Genomic DNA, 25,229 nt, shown 5'->3' on the forward strand with positions numbered 1-25,229 from the left:
GCCTGCTCGGTAAATACCAGAGTTCTACCACACGGGATGGAAACAGGAAGAACAAAAGTGGAATTCCCATCTGCCAACTCTGTGGCTTATGAGAAGCAAGACCAATTTGGGATAAGAAAGAGACAAATCAAAATCACGGGTCAGCTAAACAATGCTCTACAAATTTAAGGCAGCCATAAGCAACAAAATTTACATGCACCCAAGAACATGTGAGAAACTTTCCTGGGGGTGGGGAGGCAGGCTTGGCTGCCTTAGCCATGAACCGTCTGCCGCACAGCAGAGGCCATCACTGCTGGACGTGGTGCTCTCTGTGGTTTGGCCCACCTCTACTTTGAACCAGCTGCAGAGACAGAGGCCAGCAATACCGTTTTCTGCGGGAAGGTTGCCAGCCTCATTCAGGTGACTGGCAGGTGCACTCAAAGAGCGCTCACTGTGGGCCAGGATGCCTTCCACGTTGCTGACTTTGCACCCAATTCCACAGCCTGGCACCGCCTGGAAGTCCGTGCAGTATCCCAAGGTCTCTGTTCCAAGTTCCTGGGAAGGTGGAAAGAGAGGGAGAGGAACCTGTAAGCCAAGAGGGGTGATGTGAGAGGGAGGGGTAGCAGGACAGGGACACAGGGTGAAGGTGGCAAGAGAACAGTGGAAAGCAGGAACTGAGAGAAAGGAGGAAAGGGAGGTGGAATGGATGGGAAAGGTTAAGATAGTGACTAGTAATTATTTCTCCCCCTTTGGTAAAGATACTATAGCTGTAAAGTTGAATGAGACTAAACAGCCTAAAATGTTGCCCTGGGTGGGTGCCTCATGACAGTGAACAGGTTACCGAATGGAAAGAAAAAAGGCAATTCATATCAAACACCTCAAATTAAAGAGGAGTGCAGGTGCCAAAGAGAGGGAGAAGTAAATTTTATGTTGCAAATAATTTCATAAAAACAATGGAATAAGTAGTGTTAACAAAGCTCTTTGAGGCTATCAAGAGATAATTGCCTGTATATCAGACCCTGGAGGAGGAGGGGACAAGGTGGCAGGGGAAAGGAATGGCTGGGGTTTCTAGACCGCCTGTCCTCCCCCAGGCTGTGAGCTCCTGAAGGGCAGAGTTCACATTCCACTCCTGTTGTTCTCCTGAGTCTGGTGCCTGGTGATGTTCAGCAAATGCCTGTGACACCGACCTCCCTTTATGATAACCTAGAACTATGGCAAGGGCTGACTGTGAGTCCCTTATCTCCACTTGCTGCAGAGGAGCCTTCGAAGCGGTTTTCCAGACCATACAACAAATGAAGGATGACTGAGGGTGAGCAAGATTCTCCCTGAAATGTCAGAAGGGAGAGGTGTGAAACAGTGGGCTGTCTGACCCCACATGAAGGACAAAACTAGAAATGAGGTTTCTGGAAGAGCCTCTGACCAGGAAGAGTTGTCAACTGTTTTTCAAGGCAACGATATCACCTTTCTACATTTACTGCTAACAGTATTGCTCAGGCTGTTTAAAAATTGTCAGGGCAATATTCTGTGTGACACGTTCTGCTGCCCCTATATTCAGACTGAAATTAAGAGAAAACAAAACAGAACATTTCATGTGGAGAGACCAAAAGAGGGCAATGCTTCTCTATGAAGTGCCAAGAACCTGCCGGGCGCTCTGGCTCACCTCAGCTGCTTCCTCTCTGTCCCAGGTGCTCCCAGGGGAGTAGATTTCTCCCTGCCACCCCAATACTCCCATTTCATGTTTGTGTCCCCTTGCACTAAGCACTGGCAAAGCACTGAGTTTCCAGACTGCCCACACTCCCCAAGGCTGTGAGCTTCCAAAGGGTAGACTTCACATCCCACTCCTGTTGTTCTCCTGAGCCTGGTGCCTGGTGATGTTCAGCAAATGCCTGTGACACTGAACTCCCTTTGTGATAACCTGAAACTGTGGCAAGGGCTGACTGTGAGCCCTATCCCCACCTGCTGCAGAGGGGCCTTCTAAGTGCTTTTCCAGACCACACAGAGAAGGCCTGCTCAAGGGCAGCTAGGAGAGAAGGACATGGTGAGGAGTAAAGGAGCACTGGTGGGGAGGGCAGGGCCATGCCCAGGTCCACGTACCTCTTTACAGTATTTGGTGACTGCCACGCCCAAGGGGTGTTCGCTGCTGGCCTCTGCAGTCCCCACCACAGCCAGAACCTTCCTGAGGGGCAGGGTGGCCACATCCCCCAGAAGGAGCACTCGCATGACCCTGGGGACCCCATGGGTAATGGTGCCAGTCTTGTCAAACATCACAGTCTTTATCTGCCAAAAACAACCACAACTCAGTGACCACAATACAGATGGAGGGGCTTCCATAGTCATAGTCCTGATGCAGAACCTCACCCAACCTGCCTCAGACAGGAAACAAGACACCTGCACAGCTTTCTAACGTGATCCTCTGTCGTTCAATCTCAGGGTTCAACAACTCCCACTGCAAAGAAACTGTTTCCCTACGTGTCCAGTCAAACCAGCCACACTGAGGCTTGACCTTGACCAGGCAAAGCCAGAAACCTTGGCTGTACAGGAGATGGCACAGCACTGTCCCCCCAACAGTGACACCATCCACAGACTTCCTCAGGTCAGGTCAGGAGTCAGGACCCTGAGGGACACCTGCCTCCCTGTCCACTGCCATCCGCCGAGCCCAACCACAGCTTCCTCTTGCCTGCCCAAGTGCAAAAGCTACTGGGAATAGAGTCCTCACACTCTGAGTTCAAGAAAGGAAAGGACTATTCTATGGCCATAAAGACAAGCAAACCCCCGCAGCCAGTTTTAAGTTGGTCACACTTGGTCAATGGCAGTCTGCAGAGTTCCCACACCTCTGGGCTCAGATATGGGCAGCAGCTATATTCAGGTACCTGCACTTCCATGACCAGGGCCAGCTGAGCCCTGAGCCCTGCTTCTGAAAGTTCAGTAATCCCTGAAGTGTATAATTCGAACCCATTTAAGGCTAGCAGGTTGTTCTTCTCAGACCATGTCCCACAGCAGGGTTCTATGCAGGGTTCTCCCTTACAATTGTGCAAACAAATAATTCAGCTTTTTGTTTCTGATACTGAGTGGTGGCCTTCCTTCAACACACTTAACTCATCTTCCTCCAGAGATTCTTGCCAGCTTTCAGTGCATCCTTCACTGTGCAGCCAGAATGATCTTCCCAACACACGATCCGGTCACATCACGTGGGTATGCCATCCCCACGCGACTTCTAGGGTAACGTTCAGAACCCTTTACTAAATCTTCAGCCTTTGGATTCTGGCCCCTCCCTCAACAGTCTCATCTCTAGTTCCTCTCTCCCAATGATTTTCTTCCAGTTCCTCATTTGCTCATTCAACAGATAACTTCTGAATGCACTCGATGTCTCAGGCTAGATGCTGGGGATACCGCGGGGAGGGGAAGTTCTACCTTCACAGGTCCTGTCCACCTGCTGTCCCCATGTTGGAACACTCTTCCCCAGCTCCATTGTCCAGCTCTCACTCAACAGTAAGGTCTCAGATGAACATTCGCATTCGCTTCCCTGACCACCTGCAGCACCCTCGTCCCTGAGTCCAGCACCCCAAGTCTAGGATTGGCCCCTGTTCAAGTGTCCCCAGGGCATCAAGCACCACTGGTCAATACTCAGTATCTCGTAAATACTCACTCAGCTTTGCTATTTACTTTTTCACTGTCTGTCTTTCCCCCTAACCTGGTGGGCTCCTTGGCAGCTAGAAACCATGACCATCGCCAGAACCCAGTGTGGGGCCCACATGCAGTGCGTGCCCAGCAAATGCTGATTACATAGGTGCAAGTGTGAAAGGCCAGAGGTAAGTTAGGCAAAAGGAAGACACTTCACAAACACCGTCACTCACTCTTTACTCCCCAGAGTCACAGGACCCACCACTAATCCCACAGATGTCACAGTGGGGCTTTTGTCCTGGAGCCTGACTACCTGGGTGTGAATCCCAGCTCTGCCTCTGGTTAGCTGCAGGCCTTTGGGCGAGTAACCTAATCTCCTCCTGCTGCAGTTTCCTCATCTGTAAAATGGGAACGATAAGCACCTACCACACAGAGTTGTTAATGCAATTAAATCAAGTAATGTTGATAGTGTTTCATTATATGACTGGTGGCTATTCTGTTGCTACTGTCGTTATTCCTAGTTAGACTTGACTTACTATTCTATGTAATTAACACTGCTGTCTTGAGTGGCTCTCAGGCTTTTCTCTCAACGTGAAATAGTAAACAGATACTACTTTCATCTCTCAGGACGGGGAAAGCCGTGGTACAGGCTGACCTTGTGCGCCATCTCCAGGGGCTTGCCTCCCTTGATGAGGATGCCATTCTGCGCGGCCACCCCGGTGCCCACCATGACGGCCGTGGGCGTGGCCAGCCCCAAGGAGCAGGGGCAGGCAATGCACAGCACCGTGATGGACGTCTGGAATGCAAACCGGATGATCACCTCTGTCTGGGAGATGTGCTTGTTGGGGTTCTGAAAACAGGACAGAGTCAGAGGCAGGTTGAGAGTTCAATAAGGAAGCTCCCAGAACTCTAATCACATAAGGGCATTTCAGGGGGGCACTGGGCACAGTGTGACAAACTTGGGTTTTGGAAACAGATGGTATTCTGCACTGCTCTGCCATCATAGAGAACACATTACTGCTCTCCACATCCCAGCTATCCAACGTCATCCTACAGGTTTCCCTCAAAGAGGCATTACAGGAGCAGAGTCAAATAAAAGCCCTTGACAGGGGAAAGCAGACTCTGGAGATGGACCACACAGATCCAGATTCTGGTTTCCTCATACACAAAATGGAGATGATAATGCATAGCTCATAAATTGTGGTACGGATTGAATGAGGCAATACACATATAAACATATACATATACACAGTACATAACACCGGGCATAGGAGCAGCATCTAAGAAACAGTAACTATTATCGTTATTTTTTTCATCATTAGGAAAGCTTAAAAAATGCTATTCTAAGGTGATAATCATATAAATGAGAAAAGATGCAAGAATATTTACCACAGTGTTTTGCTTTTGTAATGACAAAAAATGGAAACAATAGATTGGTTAATTAAATTGTAGGTGTGGTGTATATAATAGGATACGAGGCAACTGTTGGAATGATGATGTATATCTACATTTACTGATATGGAAAGGTACCAGCAGCATTGCAAAATTAAAAAGCAAGTACAAAATGGCATGTGCTGGATTTATTCATGCAAAAATCTCTGCCTATATCTGAATATAGCATTTCAACAATACTGGAAAGGTATCCACTAATGTGCAAAAAAATTACTTCTAGGGATATGATTTGGAGGTATCTTTACTTTCTTCTCTGCATTTTTCACTATTTTTTCTTTGTAACCCAAAACAAACAAAATATGAGTCTACTTTCCAGACACTTGGCATTATTTGTATTCTGAGAGCTTGAATTATCTCGGTTTATTTTTAAAAATGGCTGGTGGCTATGGAGTATAATCAAGAGATATTATGTTCGTTTACTTATTGTAAAAAGCAGTTGTCTAGGGTAAGGCTACGGACCACAACCTCGTTAGCTTCCATCTACATTTTATTATTTCACTCTGAAAGGCAGGATTCTAAAATAAGATATATTACTAAAGGGGTCTTTTAATTTTCATAGAAACAGTTATATTTAGGTAGAGGGATATATTGTTTAAGATTTGTAGAGATAAAGATTATGTAATCTTTTTTAAAAACACACTAATTCTTGTCAAAATCACACCTGGCATTCTGACAGGACTGGGGGGACTTCCGGAAGTTACCATGAGCCCTTCTCTACAATGACTTTCGTACAGCAGAGAGATGATAGTATCTTAAAGGAACATGCAGTACCTCGTTTGCCAGCATCCTCCCTGATATTGCAGATAAAAACAAAAGAAGCCAAAGTAAGATGGAAAGGCATGGAACAGCAGAAAGCCACAGATTCCAACTTGTTTAGGACTGAGTCTTCCCATGGCCACATGCCAAGGCACTGCTCTCCCGAAAAAGCCGAAATTGTAGGCGGTCAGGTGCCATGGATAGCCACTGGCACATTCTACCAATATATCTGTAAGTTACTTTTAAGAGCACTGAGTTTCCTTAGATGTCAGAAAGTGTTTGACTTGAACATTTTTCAATTTAAGATGGAAAATTTGAGGGAGAAAATGACATCCTACTAAATGACATGTGTCCTGAGAATATTTGATATACTTTTAATTATGTGCAGAATTGTTTTTAAAAGAAAAAAATTATCCATTCCATATTTGTACTTTTTGCTGTGTTACCCAGGCTGGAGTGCAGTGGCTATTCACAGGCACCGTCACAGCACACTACAGCCTCAAACTCCTGGACTCAAAGGATCCTCTGCCTTAGCCTCCCGAGTAGCTGAGTCTACAGGTGCTTCGCCACACCCAGTTTGGTTTCTCATTCTATGGCTCTATGGTATAACAAGCATTAGACTGGGCTAGGAATAAGATAAGGTAAAAACATTGTTCCACTCATGGTGACGTTACCACTCATTGTTCTGCTTATTGTGCCGTTAACAGTACCAAATACTGTTCTAAGTGTGCCATTAGTTTTTTAAGTACATTATCAAGGTTTCAACCTCAGTGCTACTGACATTTGGGGCCAGATAATTCTTTGTCGTAGGGGCCTGTGATGTGCCTTGTAGGATGTTTAGCAGCATCCCCTCAGTCACAAAAACCAAAAATGTCATAGCTCCCAACTGAGAATCACAGATGTAATACAGATTTTATTCCTCAAGAAAATACGTTTTTTGAGGGGTGGCCTGTATTTTCCTTTCTTTTTCTGAGGTTTAATAAAACCATATTTCCTAAGATAGTGTTCTTCAACCACTTTTTTAAACTAAAAAATGTATATGCCATTGCCTCACATACAATGTTTAGAAAACATTTACTATAAAAGGCTATTCACGTCTGGGTGCAGTGGCTCATGCCTGAAACCCCAGCACTTTAGGAGGCCGAGACAGGCAGACCACCTGAGGTCAGAAGTTCGAGACCAGCCTGACTAACACGGTGAAACCCCATCTCTACTAAAAATACAAAAATTAGCTGGGCGTGGTGGCGTGCACCTGCAGTCCCAGATACTCGGGAGGCTGAGACAGGAGAATTGCTTGAACCTGGGAGGCGGAAGTTGCAGTGAGCCGAGATTAATCCACTGTACTCCAGCCTGGGCAACAGAGGGAGACTCCATCTCAAATGAATAAATAAATAAATAAATAAATAAATAAATAAGAAAACATAAAAAGCTATTCACATTACTTGGGAAGCTGGGAGGTCAAAGATGGTACTGGTAAACATATACATCAAAACATATTTTTCTTAAAATGTGTTAAATCATATTATCATGCCATTGACATTTAAAGTGAGCTATTTTCTATGACGTATGCCTCATAAACTCAAAAGGGACCAATAATACATATTGTAAATGCTTCAAGCATTACAACTGAGCACCAATTGGTGTCTGTGAAAATCATCTAAGTAGAATGCAAAGGAGAACTTTAATAGAAACCTGCAGAAGGAGAGTGACTGTTTATCCCGCTCTGGCTTAAATTTTGCTGTCAATAAGAGAAGCAAGCAAATAAAATGCAATGAATAATTAAAGCCCAGTGAATCTAAGAGATGAAAGAATAGGATCAGTGTCAGTAGATTATTTAAAACACAACCACCATACAGCCCAAGGCATTCAACTTACAGGAAAGTACTTCTGAACAACACCAAAATCGATAAAACCGATTACAATCCATACCACCAACGTCAAAGTTGACATGATGATGATAAGTGGGACAAAATATCCACTAAACCGGTCAGCCAGTTGCTGAATGGGGGCCTATGAAAAGAAAACACCAAGACCGTGGGAAATTACAACCTATGAAGAAATAAACCACCACAAGCATTGATAAGGACTGGGATAATCTCCCTCATTTAACCACATTTACTAATCAATCTCTACTCAATAAAACTGTCTGATTTCCCAGAACTCTTGACATAATTTCTAAAATGAGAAAGATGAAGTTCGTTTTTAAAATGTCTTCATTACCTTTGACATCTGAGCCTCTTCCACCAGTTTCACAATCTGAGCCAAAGTGGTGTCATTGCCTACATGGGTGGCTTTAATGAGCACAGAGCCATGTGCATTTATAGACCCCGCAATTACAGTGCTTCCGGGTTTCTTAGTGACTGGCATGGCTTCTCCTAGAAGTAGGAAAGAGACAACCGTCATTTGCTCAGCCCCATCCAGCACTCATGTGACCTGAAAGCTGCTATGATATCTGCCTGAGGGAACATAAAACAAGCCGCCTCACCTGTGATGAGGGACTCATCAGCCATGGTATTGCCTTCCAGGACTTTCCCGTCCACTGGGAACTTTCCCCCAGGGACCACCTTGACGATATCGCCCCGCTGCACCAGCTCCATGGGGACTTGCTCCTCCCTGCAACAGATGCCACTCATCACTCATATGGCCACTCATTCGGTCACCAGGTCAGGTTCTAGGTCAGTTGTCACACTAGTTATACTACACTTGCTTATACTGAGCAACAGTATTCATTTGATCTGTTCATTTACAGATATTTATCGTGCAGCTGCTGAATGCCAGGCATTGTTCTAGGCACTGGTGACACAGCTGTGAATGGCACAGCAAAGGCCCTACCATCTGATGAAGACAAGTTCTGTGGTGGAAATGGACAACAAGCAAGATAGAATCAGGTATTAAATATTAATAAGTGCTGTGATGAAAATAAACCAGGATAACGTGACCGGAAGGCTTCTTAGAGTGGCGGAGGGAGGAGGAGACTGGAAGGGCTTCTCTGGGAAGGTAACGTTTAAGCTGAGACCTGCATGCCAAGAAGGTCCAACACACAGGGAAAGGAAGTTCATGGAGAGAAAACAACTGACACAAAGGTTTAAGGCAGGCAGGAAGGGTATGTCTGAGAAACAGCAAGAAAGCAAGCACGGCTGGCAGGAAGTAAGTGACGTGCAAGTTGAGGTCAGAGAAGCAGGCAGAGTCCAGATCACGTCGGGTCTCCTGAAGCAGAGCATGGGTTTTCAGTGTAAGGCTTTAGCAGGAAAGTGACACGATCTGATTCACATTTAAGTGATCTCTTTGGCTGGTGCATGAGAATGGGCTGTAGGGGTGATCACAGGAGTAAGGGGGAGAGTCAGGCTGTTGCAGTAGCCCAAGCAGAAGATGGAAGTAACCTGGACGACAGAGCAAGGGAGAAGAAATACACGGCATATTCTTAGATCATGTGTCAACAAGATGTGAAAATGCACTAAATGTGAGGGTAAAGAAAGGAATCAAAGATGAGCTCCAAATTTTCATTTTTGAGCAACTGGGTGGATAGAGAAACCATTTAATGAGATGGAGATGATTATGGAGAAGCAGCTAAGGGAGGGTGAGGGAAGAGAAGGGGAAGAGATGGGAGAGAAATGGTTCATTTTGACATGTCGGGTTTGAGATGCCTATTTGACTTCCACGTAGAAATATCAACTAGGGAGCTGAAAATAAGAGTCTGAAGTGGAAAGAAGAGGTCAGAGGTAGAGAACAAACCTGAGAGCTGTCACATGTAGATGGCATTTAAAGCCATGAAATCACATGAGCGTCCCTAGGAGTGAACGGAGAAACAGAGAAGGGATCCTAGAATTCACCCCTGAGACACTCCACCATCCGAAGGCTGAGCAGAACCTGAAGGACCAGTCAGTGACACAGGAGAAAAATGAGAATGGGAATGAGGAGGAGGAGGCGGAGGAGGAGGGAGCACCCATCCAACAGCACCAAACGCTGCACAAGTAGTTCCACAGGGGCAAATGTACATAAAATTCATCACACTCTACACATAGGGTTTGTGTGCTGCAGTGAATGTGAGTTACACATTGAAAAAAGAAAAAAAATCAAACAGACAAGGGGGAAATACTTGTGAGAGACTGAAATGAGGACTGAACACAAGCAATGCTGGATTAGGGTATATAGAAATTATTTGATGGCTGTGGCCAAACCAAGTTCAGAAACTGGTAAAGGCAGAGGCTCAACTAGAATGGGCTGAGAGAGCATGAGGTGAGAAGGCAAAGACAACAGCAAAAGTCCCGTTTTTAAAGAAGGCTTGTTGTGAAGGAACAGAAAAACAGAGCACTAGAAGGGAGGGTGGATTAAAGTGGGGATTGTGTCTTGTACATACTGTGCGCTGGTGGGACACACCCTGCAGAGACAGAGATTCTGTGGGCGAGAGAGGAGAAGACGGCAGGAACAGAGACAAAGCCAGAGGGAGGGCACCCATGACCCAGGGCCAGCTTCAGCAGCAGCTCACTAAAAGCATGGCATGGGCCTAACAGCATTAATTGTAGAGGTAACACTGGCTCATGAGCAAATGGTGAACAAGCCAGAAGAGCGTACGTGGAAAGCAAGCAGGGCCCTGAGGTTATTTTACACTTTCCTTTCATTCTATGATGACTACATTTAAACTACCACAGGGACAAAAGTCATCTCATTTACTTGAGGAGAAATAGACATTTACTGTGTGCTAGGAACTGTGCTACATTTTTACATGTTTTATCTCACTGAATCTTCCCAGAAACATACAAGGTGAGTCTTATTACCCCTATTTGAGCAAAACCTGAAGATGTCTTAGAAAGGCACAAAATTGAACATACATGCCCACTTATTAAAATGTTGCTACATGCAAATATATAAAACTTAGTAACTACCATATGCAGGTAGGTATGTTAAATATTTGCACCAATATTTTCCTTTGTAAAAACTGTTCAGGAACCGTCTCTGTGCTATGAGGATTCAAGGCTTGTCTGGCTACTTCCCAGGATGATGTGAGATGCTTAGTATGGCACCTGTACACAGTAAGTGCCCAGTGAATGCTGGTGATTTTTATTATCTCTTAATTGACATTTTCATATTGATTGGCCTCTTGTGTACCAGGCACCAGAGTAGCCTGGGGTTACAAACAGGACACAGTACAGCCTTCCTCTCAGGAGGTTTATAGCCTCATAACTAAAAGCAGACACACAGATGGACAATTAAGACACACACAGTAAGTTCAATCATGGCAATCAAAATAAATGGAGCACTGAAAAGGAGACTTTCAAAGACTGAAGTCTTTAGTGCTGGGAGTATACCTGTGTTAATCTGTTTGGTGGCTGAGTGAGCCAGGAGAAGGGAAGGATCTCGACAACCCAAGAATATTCTATGCTTATTTTTAAAGTCCTCCAGGGATGGAGAAGTCCAGGCTCAACAATGCCCTTGAGGCCTCCTCTGTACAAACTGGAGAATTTATCATCCCACAGAGGTCTCCACATGGCCTGAGAAGCCCAAGTCAGGAGGAGGAGCTCCCTGCATTCAATTCAGAAATGAAAGACCCTAAGAACTAAAGGTCAGACCCTCCTCCAGCAGAACCTAATCACTGTTTTAAAATGTCCACTTCTGTAAGGAGACTTAAAAGTGGCACAAATGTACAATTGGGTGTCTAAGAAATCTTTAGTAATGCTAATCTCTTAAATCTAACTTTGAATTTCTCCTTTGATCTAAATTAACCACATATTTCTAACTTAAGCAGCTTAAGAGGAATAGTCCTTTATGGGAGTTAATGTGGCTCCTTCTGGTGAATCTCAATAGCATTTATTCTTCAGAATCTACTATTCCTCTCCAAGTGCTAAGGGATAGGAGCCCTCTTAATTAAAAGACAGTGGTTTGTTTCACAGCACTTCTTCATCTTTAAGAGTTTCTGACAGCAATCTGTTTACTTCACTTGTCTCCTCTCTTCTACTCCCCTTCCTCATTAAACACAAGTTAAGAAAACAAAGAAAAAACTTAAGCATTATGGTCACTGGTCTACATATGATATGTAGTTTGTTTCCCCATCAATTATTAAAAACAAAAAACAAAAAACAAAATTTCAACGTGGGAGATTGGGGATGGGGATGTGCAAGCCTTTTAATATCAAGCACACCCATGTGTGTAATGTTTCTTTAACATCTGACAGCAGTTACATTCCACTAGTATCTCAGCGCCTGCCGTGTTTACATCCCAGGGCGGCTGAGGCACAGAGTGCTCTGAGAGCACTGAGGAGCCACAGCTGAGTCAGGCCTGGGGAATCAGGAAAGGCTTCTGGAGGATGCAACTTCCATGCTGAGCCCTGAAGGCAAGGAGCCAGGCAAAGGATGAGGAAGAAGGGAGTTCAAGGGGAAGGAAGGATGTGTGCAGAGGTCTGCAGAGAGAGGCAGCCCCTTCCTGGGACCTGCCAGTGGTGCAGGGCAGCTGGAGCACAAGGCAGGGGATGGCAAGACAGGCTTGGCTCAACAGGCATGCAGGCAGACGCCGGGCCTCACTGCCACGTTAGGAAGGTGGTGTTGATCCTAAGGACAGCAGGCAGCCGTTGAAGGATTTTCCAATACAGAGTCATGTGATCAACTTGTGCTTTCAGAAAGATCACTGGTTTGAATGTGGAAAAATACTGGATGGATACCTGACTGCAAGCAGTATAAGGAGACAGCTGTGGTGCTTTAAGGGCAAGGCCACGGTGGCCTGGACCAGCATGATGCCAGTAGATGACGCCCCTAGAGACGGAGGTGCTAGAACCATGAGAATGGAGTGTAGATGTGTGAATGAGGGCAGGGAGGCATTGTAGAGGACACACTGGGAGCTGGCATGAGGGTGCCTTTCCCTGAGACAGACAGGCACCAAGGAAGGGGAATATTTTTGGGGAAAAAGTGGGGGAAGGTGAAGAAAAATACAGACAGGCCGAGTCTGAGACTTTACCAGCCACCCAAGAAAAATGTTCCCACTGGCAGGTTGTCTCTGGGATCTAGATGTCGGTTTAAGAATGAGCTTTCTACAGCTGTTAACCAAAGACATGGGAGAGTCAGACGTCCCAGTGACGGTGTGTAACACACAAAGACAGAGGCATCACCACCAGAACCCCAAGGACCATTCACAAGGGATAAGGAGAGAAGAAAGCCCATGGAGACTAAGCAGCAGCAGCAGCAAGGAAAGAAACTACAGTGTGCCAGATGGATAGCACCTGGAAACGCTGCCAGCACCCAAGACTTGGAGTAAAGAGAAAGCATAAGTGTCCCCAGCAAAGGGATAGTCAGAGGAAGAGGCCCAAGCCTCAGTGAAAGAAGGCAGTTATGCGAGAAACTCTGGGGGCCTTCAGATGGTGCCATGGACCAAAGCACAGGCAGAGGCCCAGATGCGGGAGGGCCCTGTGGGAGGCAGAGTCACTGGAGACCAGTGCCCAGTGCACCTCAAAGCACAAAATGGTTGAACTCAGGAAAGGCCTAGACTGTGGCAATCCAGGCAGCAGTGGGTGCAGCCTTGGCCTGGGACAGAGGGGTGGGCCCAGGGTGCGCTGTCAGGAGGCAAGTAGGAATGACCACACCCAAACTGTGAGCCAAAGGCAGACTGAACTCTGGTCTTCTGGCCCCAGCTTAATAATGTCCTATCATGTTGCATGGTAGTAGTCAGGCCATGTGTCCCCAGCCAAAAACATGAATCGGCATTCTTGGAAAAGAACTGAGTTATGACAGGTGCTGCACGCACTCTGTGGGCACTTCGGCCGGCAGATGCCTTCTCCTCCTGTTCAGATCCCTGGACTAGTTCCAAGCAACTGCAGTCAGTGCCATCAGAGGCGCCTCAAACTGTACCGAAGACCCTAGCAAGGCGAGTCAGAGGAAACATGAGTCAAAACCAACACAGCTGCCAGAGGCCTGGCTCCCCATCTAAACGTTTTCAGTTCTCAGAAACTTCCATGCAATTAATTTATAAGAGAGAAAAAAAGCAGCCCAGGCATGTGACTGCTACAGACCCATGGCACACCAGAGCCCAGCATGCCAGGTGCTGTCACACAGGGTCCTGTCTGGGGGCAGCACAGCACAGTGGCTGAGCGGGGCTCGGTGCCTCCAGGGGACCAATCCCAGCTCTGTTACCTGCCTGCCATGGACTCTGGGGATATTACTCCACCTCACTGCACTTGGCTCTTTCTGAGGAAAGCTGCAATGATGACAGTGCTGCCTCACGGAACAGCTATAGAGTGGAACTAGACGATCTGTGGCAAGTGCTGGGGAGTGAGCCTGGAACACCGGAAGGACTCAAATCTCAGTTGCCATTCCTACAACTGCAATGATCATTTAAAAGCCAGCATCCAGAACAAAACCAGTGCCACCGCGCGGCAGCCAGCCTGTGCCTCATGAACACTCATGCATCCGTGCGGCCCCAGTCAGTTCCTCTACTCACCTAGGGTGCGCCCAGGGCCAGGTGCACCAGCCCTGCAGACCCCATGGGGAAGCAAGGGGTCTGTCTCAGCCTTCACGCCCAGGGCTCCAGGACACAGCTAGGGCAGGCGGGCTCCAGCAACAGTGTGATACATGGACAAGGGCATGCAGGGGAGGGGCAAGGCACCATGCCTCTGACAATGGGAGTGGTTAGAGTCTGCATGACATCGGAGGATAAGAATCAGAAACACCAAAAACCACTGAGAAAACCAACAGAGAAAGATTCCCTGGTAGAGGCATAGGAGGAGACACCTCTCCCACCAACGGGGCAGGAGTGGGAGGTGCCACGGAGGACGCTAGCTGTGTAGGCTGAGGGACAGGGAACTGGAGGGTTTCCATCTGAACGCTTCTCCTTCCAGCAGTCCGAAGCGAGACCACAGGCTAATAGAAAATGTGGTGGGACCAGGGAGAGATTTTAGGAATATGAAGGAGGGCTGAAATAACCATTGCCTAGAATATAAAACAGAAGCTAACCCCAAGAAGCCTTAATTAGCAAAAATTTCCATATTAATAAATATGCATTAAGAGTTAGTGTGTATAAAGGTTAAGAAAATGGACTCTGGATCCACCAGCCTGGGTTACATTTCAATTCCATTAATGAATACCTGTGCGACCTTGGGCCAGTTGCTTAGCCTCTCTGAACCTCAGTTTCCTCATCTGTAAATTAAGAGTATTAATAGTACCTTCCTCAGAAAGTTTCCATCTTTGGTTAGATTAAATACAAACAGATTAGAATAGAGTCCAGCAAATAATAAATGCAACAAGAGTTTCCAGGAATAATAATAATTATTATTTTTAATATCAGGCAACCTTATGAGGAAGATAAATTTCTCCTTCAATTTTTATTCTTTAGCAAGTTGAAGTCCTTATCTCTCCGCCTGTCTGAATCTGTATCTTACTAGGAAGGCCTAGTTCATACTCTATGTTCTCTGTGAAGTTTCCCTTGACCACCACTAGCCTTCCTCTTCTTAATTCCTGGAATACTAATCATCTACACCTCCCATGTGCCATTTGACACACACACACCACCTACAAATCTTGTTTTATAGTTCAATGCCTTGCTTTTGTAACTGGATTGAGAGGGGGGATCTTACTGTGTCTCTGCCCACACTGACAAGGTCTACTGCAATGTCAATACAACATGGGCATCTGACGCAGCTCATACAGGTTGATAGATACCAACCCAAAGACGTTTGATAACATAACCCACCTGATGATTAAATTGTCCTCACCAAGGGTCACAACGGTGGCTTCTGTGGCTTGGAGAGACATGAGTTTGGCCAGGGCTTCTGAGGTTTTGCTCTAGGAAATAACCAGAATGTGAAATGAGAGCTATTGAAAGCAGACCTGTCCAAACCCAGCCTGAGAGTCACAAGCGTGGTGTTAGAGACAGCTGGTGTGAGAGAAACAGTCGCACGGCACGATAAAAGATTCTGCAGGTGGGCATTACTTGCTATCCACCACCCATGGCCACGCGTGTCACTTCCACACTGATGTACAGTGCCCGTGCCACCAAGGTCTGGGAATTACATTTCAGCCTGGAAACAAACAGTCTTCCCACTGACCATTTTTTTTGCGGTTCAATCTAATTTCTTTTAGGGCCTGAGTTCCATTCTCTTATAAGATACGTTTCAGTGTTGGGGACAATGGAGGGTGTTAAAAATGGCATGACCTTGAGGAGGATGTAGGGATTTCTAGACCAACTATATACTCAGTTTTGCACTAAGAGACAATGTAGGCTCTGACCTGAAGGTCAGGGTTCTTTAGTTTACACAATACACCTGAACGATGGTTTTAATAATTAACCAGATTAGCTGGGATTTCAGAAGTAGTGATCAATTTGGAGATTAGTGACTAGAGCACCTTAATTATATGGAGGTTTCTTATTTCTTTAAGTATGTCTCTATACTGTGTATAATTAGTAATTCTAAACATGGTGTTCAGAGGAAGTGAGATTTGTTTACTGAAGCGGCAGCTCTTTTCTGAACCCGAAGCTGCTGTTACCTTTGCCAAGTGTTCCAGCCACCGCCCCAGGGCAATGAACACGAAGAGCATGGGGGGCGTGTCGAAGAATGTCACAGGGCTCCTCTCCGCCTTCTCGGCCACAGCAACCACCAGGATGACCAGAGAATAGACGTAAGCAATGCTCGTGGCCAGGACGATGAGCACGTCCATGTTGGCTGACCTGTGTCTCAGAGATTTGTAGGCCTGAACATAGAAGTACCACCCGCCGAGGACCTGAAAGACAAGGACAGTGAAGGCTGCCAGCACATAGGGAGAAGAGTTCAAGGAGCGACACAGGGCCGAGTGCCCTTGGGATGGCAAAGCCTCTAGCTTTGTGCACAGTCTTGACATTACTTCTTCCTCTGTGATGTGCGTTTATGAAATATACTTTCCCATTCAGAGGACTACTGTCCACAGGAATGGATGACCAAGAGCATGTGAGACCCTGAAAGCCCAGTACATACAACACAAATGTCTGCTAATAAGAGAATGGTGAAACACTGGGGGGAAAAAATCACGACTCATTTATAGTGTACACAGTACAAGGCATTCCACTCCCTAAAGAGAATGGGCTCTATCTATAAGCCACTGGCATAAAAGATGTCTAATACATGGTTAAGTGAAAAAGCCAGTTGCACATCAGTCTATCTCATATGATCCCATTTCAGTTAAAAAAGTCTGTATCTGTATTACATGAACATACACATACACACAAGTGTGCATTTTCTCAATATAAAGATTTGGAGAGATTCATGCCCAAATGCCCAACTATTAATATTACCATAGCAACACTGGGGAATGAGATTGGGCGGGAGGCAGAATGTGATTAGTGAAAGGGCATCTTCCCCTTTTCTTCTTATACTTCAGTATGGTTTGACTTGTTAATAATAGTGTACATTACACTTATAATCAAACAAAATATAGAAAACCACAAATTCAGGTGGGGGGCAGTGGCTCACACCCGTCATCTCAGTGCTTTGGGAGACTGAGGCTGGAGGACTGCTGGAGGCCAGGAGTTTGAGACCAACCCGGGCACATAGCAAGATCCTGTCTAGCCAGGCATGGTGGCAGGCGCCTGTGGTCCTAGCTACTCAGGAGGCTGAGGTGGGAGGATTGCTTGAGCCCAGAAGTTCAAGACTACAGTGAGCAATGATCATATCACTGAACTCCAGCCTGGGTGACAGGGTGAGATTCTCTCGAAAAAAAAAAAAAAATCCAGCCTACCAATGCTTGCCCCCAAATAGCCCCTGAGCATTCCAATATTAGGACAGGGATTTAGTTTTATATTCCAAAATATATGCATAGAGGCACACTTCCCACCAGACACACAGCTAGTTCCTTAATATCACCACCAAAGCAGATGTTTCATGTCTTTCTCTTTAAATTATAACCTCCTCAAAGATTAAGGACCATATCTCCACCTTTTAAGATAGAACACTCAAGAGCAGCATGGGCTCAAGGGTGATCCAGTTGTTGCTTCCAACAACAAATGTAAATTAACCTAAACAATATGCAAATTGGAGACAGAGTTCACCACACCTTGCAGCAAGGAGGTTGCTATTCCAGGGACAGTTCTGATCACTTGAAATCAACTGAAATTGACAGTGAAACCAGGCCCTTAGTAGTCCCCCACATTGGAGGGTCCCCAAGCCCCACCTACTAGTCATAAGAGAGAAAAAAAGCAGCAACTGCCTGGGTGGGGCATGAAAGCTGCAATAAAGTGCCATTTAAACCAAGCTAAAGGGCTATGTTTGTGCTTAGCAGGCAGAACATCTGAGGGCCACACACAACATGGAGGGGAGAGGTCTGCCCACCTTTCTAATACATACCTGGACAAAGGTGCACAAGATAAAGAAGATGAGATTTAGAATGGACAGTCCTGGAATGATGTTGCGGTCCAGGACCATAGACTGGTGGGGCTGGTTGCTAGGTATCAGCATATAGATCATTAAGGCCATGACAGGGATGCCAAACACCAGGCTGCACAGGAAAGACTTCTTCCACCTGGAAAGCAAATGCAGCAACACAGATATATCAGACACTGCTTGTCACCTGGGTTACAAGCCACTCCCCTCCTGAGGACTCAGTTTAAGACCTGCCTTTGTCACATGCCTGGAACAGACCAAGGGTTAAAATGAAAGTAAGACCCTCTCTTTCTGACACTGGCCATCTGAGGGAGCATCTAGAGGTCTAAACATCACTACAAGGAGGTTCCAGAGATGTTGAGGCCCAGCCCCTGCCTTCATATACCGTGGTTACCTTCAATTTATGGGTGAGGCAACTGAGGCCCCAAAGCTGAGAATCTAGCCCCAAAGAAGACTACCATCCTCGGCCTTTGGTTGCCTTAGCTCTCTTTTCAAAGTGCAATCTTATACAGACCCCCAAAGAAAAAACAGATAAAAGCAGTATTTTATTGATATAAACTTATACATTCAATTTTTAAACAATTATTTAAAATAGAGTCCATGAGAACAGTGACCACTGGCTGTCTCAATGAACACCATAGTTTGGAATCGGGGGTCATGGCCAACAGCTGTGGTCTCATGTTAGCTGCAGCATCCATGAAATTCCAACTGAGTGGTTGTGGAACCTCAAATGCACCTAAAACATGACATGAAAACCACCGGCCTGTGAGGCTGAAGTCTTAGGCTGTTGGACTGCTACTCAAGAACCAGACCACCAACTGGCTGTCCAGATGCCTCTCCTGTCAGCTCCTCCTGTGCCCTGGGCATGCCTACTGAACCAAGCCACAGCAGTCCCCGAGGGTACCCCCGACCAATTCGTCCAGTCAAGCAAACTTCCACTCATTCTTTGAGGCTCAGATCTTATGTCCCCTGCTTGGAGTTTTCCTAGACCTTCCAGAATCTGCCAGCGCCACTGATTTCATTGCTCACTCACTCTTTCTCAGCCAGACTATGAGCCCCTCCAAGACAGGGAAGATATTTATCCCCGCACCTAGCACATTGCCCTGAACACAACAGCAGCCTTTATGGTGCTGAATGAGTAAGTGACCATCTGAAACAATGAATGATCTCAGGTCTTCTGCTCCTGGGCCATTTTCTTTCCACTCAGCCATTATGCCTGTCCTCAAATTCTAGTTCTAGAACCCATGCAAATAAAGTCTGAAAACAATACCAAAGGAAAAAAATCTACACTCTCTCCCTCCCTCCCAACTTAAGTGCTGTCCAATCTGTTAGCCAAAGGTAGCTAAATTGAAATTCCTTAAAAATTAAAAATTAATTTCCACAGTCACACTAGCTGCATTTGAAGTGCTCACTAGCTACATGTGACTAGCGGCTATCACACTGGGCAGTGCAGACACAGAACACTGCCATCATTCCAGAACTTCTTTCGGACAGCACTGTTTTAGAGGGTTCATATTACAAGGGTAAAGGCAGCTAATCCAGGAGGAAGGCACCATGGGAAGACAGGACCAGCAGGCAGAGTTGGGCCCAGGTAGAAGAAGGCACTTAGATGAGAGCTAGAGTTTATATTTTGTGTTCTACCTACTGCTTTATTTCCATCTTGTGGTCCAAGTGATGAGCGTTGGGGATTCTCTGGGCCAGGGAAGCATGAAAGCCAATTTCCTTGTCATTAAAAAGAGAGGGGTGGGGGAAAAGGAGGAAGGTACTTGGTTAAAACATGCATTGGTAGAAAGCACTTTTCAGCTTTGGAAATTAGAAAGTTAATCTAAAAGTGCCTCAGAAGATTTTGTGGGCTTTCTGCTCACAACTTCTTTACCCAATAGCCCTACAAACCCTGTGCAGAAGTTTAGCACTTCTGGGAAGACAGCTTCCCCAGACCCCAAAGCTGAGCAGTGCTGACTTATAATTTATACTCAGCATTTCTGAGTGAAGGAATCCCAAATACCTAATGGCCAGAAACCTTCATTCCATGTATGAGGAAACAGAAGGCTGGAGAGGATAAATACCTTGCCCAAAACCCCAGCCTTCTCAGAAGAGCTGGACCCAGAGCTCCAGCCTCCAGCTTCCAGCCCAGGCTTCTTGCCACTGTGGCAGAACTTGGCTCCTTCAGCAACTGGAAGCACAGCTTCCGCTGTGCCCCAACAGAGTCTACATCGCAATCTTGTGCTTTGCTCACAGTTTAACTCAAGCGCTTTGTTACCACGTTCATCTGACCACTATATCTCTGATACTCTTTATGAATAACACACAGGAAAAACTGCCAGGAATGCTCTTGTCTGGTAGCACAATTAAGAGAAGGGCCCCAGAACTCTAGTGCTGCGACTTTTACACAAAAATTAAAAGTTGGGGTGGGAGAAAGAGCAGCTGAGACTGTCTAAACACAAATCCTTTTACAACTAATACCAGCTAATCATATTAGGGAAAAAATGGCCCAGAGATGCAAGAATGGAGAACAGACATTAGCAATATTCCCCAAATAAGGTCAGCATGGATGCCACACTACACTTACCAGGTTGGGTAGGGTAGAAGCAAGCGAGATATCAGAAATCAGAAAGGGTTGGCCAGGCGCGGTGGCTCATACCTGTAATCCCAGCATTTTGGGAGGCCAAAGCAGGTGGATCACCTGAGGTCAGGAGTTTGACACCAGCCTGACAAACATGGCGAAACCCCGTCTCTACTAAAAATACAAAAATTAGCTGGGTGTGGTGGTGCATACCTGTAATCCCAGCTACTTGGGAGGCTGAGGCAGGAGAATCACTTGAACCCGGGAGGCAGAGCTTGCAGTGAGCTGAGACCATGCCACTGCACTCCAGCCTGAGCAACAAGAGCAAAACTCTATCTCAAAAAAAAGAAAAAAAAAAAAAAAAGAAAAAAATCAGAAATGGTGACAAAGCCATGTTCAAAGGCACCACGTGGGACTCTCCTTGCTGTTGACTGCATCAGTCTGATGTCTGAGCCTCATCGATGCCATATCACTACTGTTCTTTAAGATTTGTGGTGTACTAGACTCACAAAGGCCACTGAGCTCGAAAGCACAAGACCTGGGTTTGAGCACCAGTTCTGCTGTCCGTGAGCTGGATACTGTGAGTAAAGTTACTTAACCTCTCTGAGCATCTTTCCTCAGCTGATAAAAAAGCTGTGTTGTCTGCCTTCAAGGGTGGAGTCCTGGACCATCAGCAGCAGGATCATTTCCACGTCAAAAAGCACTCCCGGGGCTGGGCACAGTGGCTCACACCTGTAATCCCACCACTTTGGGAAGCCAAGGCTGGTGAATTACCTGACGTCAGGAGTTCTAGACCAGCCTGGAAAACATGGTGAAACCCCGTCTCTACTAAAATTACAAAAATTAGCCAGGCATGGTGGCAGGCACCTGTAATCTCAGCTACCTGGGGGACCGAGGCAGGAGAATCACTTGAACCTGGGAGGCGAAGGTTGCAGCGAGGCGAGATCGCGCCATCGCACTCCAGCCTGGGGGACAAGAGCAAGACTTTGTCTCAAAAAAAAAAAAAAAAACCAAACCAAAACAAAAACTCTCCCAGGCCAGGTGCAGTGGCTCACGCCTGTAATCCCAGAACTTTGGGAGACTAAGACAGGCAGATCACCTGAGGTCAGGAGTTTGAGACCAGCCTGGCCAACATGGTGAAACCCCATCTCTAGTAAAAATACAAAAATTAGCCAGGCATGACGGCACACGCCTGTAGTCCCAGCTACTTGGGAGGCTGAGGTAGGAGAATTGCTTGAACCTGGGAGGTAGAGGTTGCAGTGGGCCGAAATCATGCCACTGCACTCCAGCCTGGACAACAGAGGGAGACTGTCTCAAAAAAAAAAAAAACCTCTCCCAGGCCATACAACAGACAGTATCTCTCTGTACACACACACACACACACACACACACAGAAGAGAAAATTCAGGATACTACATTAATCCTGCTATAATAGGTTTCATTTCATAGGCAATTTTATAACATGTAGTTCCCACTAAACTTAATTTATCCTTACTAGCTGTTACAATTTAGTCTTGTTCAGTTTTGACGGCCTTAACCCATTCAGATCACCACTGATGTTCATTCTCTTATAGTCTAGTATTGTATAAACTATAAAAAGGAAATGGCATGTCTATGGACAAACTGGGAAGGGAGTAAGAGGCAGGGCATGCATGAAAATTCTCACTGATTTTCCAAAGCAGAAGCGGCCAAGCTCTCCACCACAAGACTGGCCGACTGGCCTGGCATAGTGGCAAAATGTGGTATCATTTTTCCCAAGGCCAACATTCCTTTGCTCTACAGATACTTGGTTTGGGCACAGATCACATTTAAAAATTACAATTAGGCACTTTAACCCTATGTACAGAGTATCTTGACAATATTGATGTTTCTTAGGGAATATTTAAAATTAAAACAATAATAATAATGTCTTTTCCTCATCTTTCTCTTACCCATTCACTGATACCCTCTCTCAGATTATTTACTATTTACTTACCTTCAGCTTATTTTAAAATGACTGAGCTTATTTCCATGGGAAAAGTCAAAGAATTTTAGGTTATTTTCATTTTTTCTCAGCTATATTTTCTCATTTGTCTTCACTGACTATATATTACTGTTTTTAAAAAGGTGAGTACAATTTTTTAATGAATGACTTACCTCAATAATTTTGATAATATCCCGTGGACCGATAATTTCTGGGTCAAACTTAACAAGGGCTTTGCTGGTGGCAAGGGCAACGGAGGCATAAGTGATGCCATTCGTCCTCGTGAGTTTGGACTCTATGTTGTGGACACAGGACGCGCAGGTCATCCCTGTGATCTGCAACAAAGGATGGCAAGAATCCCACAGACCCAGGATCAAGGTGGCCTGTGAAAGACAGTCTGGGGAGTCTGGGTAACAGGCAGCCATGAGTCTTTCCCTCCTCAGCACTGCTCTCGAGACCCTGGACTACACCTCCAAACCCCGCGTGTGAGATTCTCAACGTTCCTCCAGCGGCTGCAGGGACTAAACAGTAGCTCTTTCCCAAAACAGGTACAGAAGACAGCCAATCACGATGCAGATGGCAACAGACCAAGGCTTGACTTCCGGCTCTGATACGGATGGGTTTTTATAAGCCCCTCTCCACTGTCTGTTACCTCACTGCAAAGCCAGGATACTAATGCCTGTATGGGGAAGTGAACTTCTGTGAAACTCGCTGCACTCCTGAAATACTCTCGGTAATCCCAAGTGTTGCTGGCATGCGGTCTGCAGCTACTGCTAGCATCCTCCCTATTTTAGAGCTCTGCTCCCTCCAAGGGTGATGATGTTAATACCTCTTATTAATAGGAGAAAAGTGGCTGATGCAGGAGATGTAATCAAAGGTGGTCCCAAGGTACAAACAGGGTGTTGACAGGTGAAGGGAAGGATGCTACCAGAAGGAGAAGCTCGAAAAAGACAAAAGGCAGGATAGCATGAGGTGTTCAGGCAAACATCAAAAGCCAGGCTTATCTGGGCACAGGATGCCCAAGGGAGAGGAAGGAAGGCTGCAGGGCTGGCTGGGTCCACAGCCTGAAGGCTTTTGAGCAGCCAGCTGAAGTGCTGCTAAGCTAGCACCTGATGTGAAGTCACTGAGGGGTAATGAGCAATGGAATGACGTGATTGGAGCTGCATGCTGAAATTCACATCGGTGATCCCAGAATAAAGAGCCAAGGGTCCCATCTGGAATTAGGGAGTAGGAAGAGGGGAGCTCATCTGTAATCAGAATGCATTCAACTTGGACCAAGACCCAAGGTAAAAATGGGAATGCAAGGAGCACCAGGCAAACTTAGGAGTTTACCTGTTGGCAGGTGACTGCCAACAGAATTTTAAAAATCAAGTCTCCAAATATTTCTATGGTACTTCTCTGCTCTCTGCTTGTTTTTATAACAGCAGTAATAATAAGTAGCATTTATTGTGCACTTGCAAAGTGACTGGTGCTGTCCTAGGCCTTGTGCTGCTCACACCAAACCTAAGAGGTAGGTCTCAAAACCGCAGTACTGAGAGGTTTAGGAACTTGTCCAAAGTCGCACAACCAGTGACGGGTAGAGCTGAAGCACGTCCCCAGATGGGCTGGCTCCAGAATCTGCTCTGAGCCACTGCCATCTGCAGCATGAGGCGAGTCTTCTCAGAACAGGTTCAGAAGTATCCCTGCAGCGACAGGGCCAAAACTCAAACCCAGTTTTTAAAGCCTACACTGCTTGTGCCATACCATGCTGTGCGTCCTGACATGGGAAACGGAAGTCTTAAGTGTGACGTGCTATTCCTCGGATATATATTAGGCAAATATGAAGTAAATAGACAATTCACTCTTCTGAGGATCAGTGGTCAGCATTTCCTAGAAGACCAGTTAAATACAGAAGTTCACATAAAATCTGAATACGTGATGACAATGTAACTATTAATACAGCATGTTTTTTTTTTTAAAAAGAACATTGCAATAAAAAAAAAAACTGTTTAAAAGAAATGTACACCTTACGGCCGGGCACGGTGGCTCAAGCCTGTAATCCCAGCACTTTGGGAGGCCGAGACGGGTGGATCACGAGGTCAGGAGATCGAGACCATCCTGGCGAACACGGTGAAACCCCGTCTCTACTAAAAAATACAAAAAAAAAAAAACTAGCCGGGCGAGGTGGCGGGCGCCTGTAGTCCCAACTACTCGGGAGGCTGAGGCAGGAGAATGGCGTAAACCCGGGAGGCGGAGCTTGCAGTGAGCCGAGATCCGGCCACTGCACTCCAGCTTGGGCGACAGAGCCAGACTCCATCTCAAAAAAAAAAAAAAAAGAAATGTACACCTTTTCCAATAATCCTCTTGCTTTAGATTTTCCACATAGAAGCCTGAGCAGGCAGAGATGTCCCCATGCAGATCCCGAGGTTTGCAGCAGAGACCCTGCCCCTCTTGTTGGGCACCTCTTGTGGGGCTGACCGAAGCTGTGACGTAGCAAGTATTAGCTGTGCCCTCCAGACACAGAGAGGCCCTACCAGAGCAAAGGGTTTGCTCCACAAAGAACACGGCTGCTCAGGAGCTCACAGGCC

The 25,229-nt window shown here is 46.1% G+C and overlaps 1 protein-coding gene across 7 annotated transcripts in view; it reads right to left on the reverse strand.

Annotated features, from left to right (window-relative positions):
* The window catches only part of ATP7B (ATPase copper transporting beta), an 81,128-nt gene that overhangs the window by 9,577 nt on the left and 46,322 nt on the right, over window positions 1-25,229 (reverse strand). For 2 of the 7 annotated variants that reach the window (XM_025364259.1, XM_025364253.1), the window contains 11 exons: window positions 22,836-22,997; window positions 19,782-19,858; window positions 18,101-18,275; window positions 16,272-16,505; window positions 15,478-15,569; window positions 8,294-8,421; window positions 8,029-8,183; window positions 7,684-7,818; window positions 4,256-4,450; window positions 2,074-2,256; window positions 366-534 (listed from right to left, as the gene is read on the reverse strand). In XM_025364259.1, the coding sequence (XP_025220044.1) occupies window positions 366-534; window positions 2,074-2,256; window positions 4,256-4,450; window positions 7,684-7,818; window positions 8,029-8,183; window positions 8,294-8,421; window positions 15,478-15,569; window positions 16,272-16,505; window positions 18,101-18,275; window positions 19,782-19,858; window positions 22,836-22,997 (1,705 nt within the window). The remainder of the gene's footprint in view (window positions 1-365; window positions 535-2,073; window positions 2,257-4,255; window positions 4,451-7,683; window positions 7,819-8,028; window positions 8,184-8,293; window positions 8,422-15,477; window positions 15,570-16,271; window positions 16,506-18,100; window positions 18,276-19,781; window positions 19,859-22,835; window positions 22,998-25,229) is intronic. The other 5 variants (XM_025364255.1, XM_025364257.1, XM_025364256.1 and 2 more) reach the window with 5 other exon arrangements.

This window comes from Theropithecus gelada, chromosome 17 (assembly GCF_003255815.1).
Source record: "Theropithecus gelada isolate Dixy chromosome 17, Tgel_1.0, whole genome shotgun sequence".
NCBI classification, from domain to species: Eukaryota; Metazoa; Chordata; class Mammalia; order Primates; family Cercopithecidae; genus Theropithecus; species Theropithecus gelada.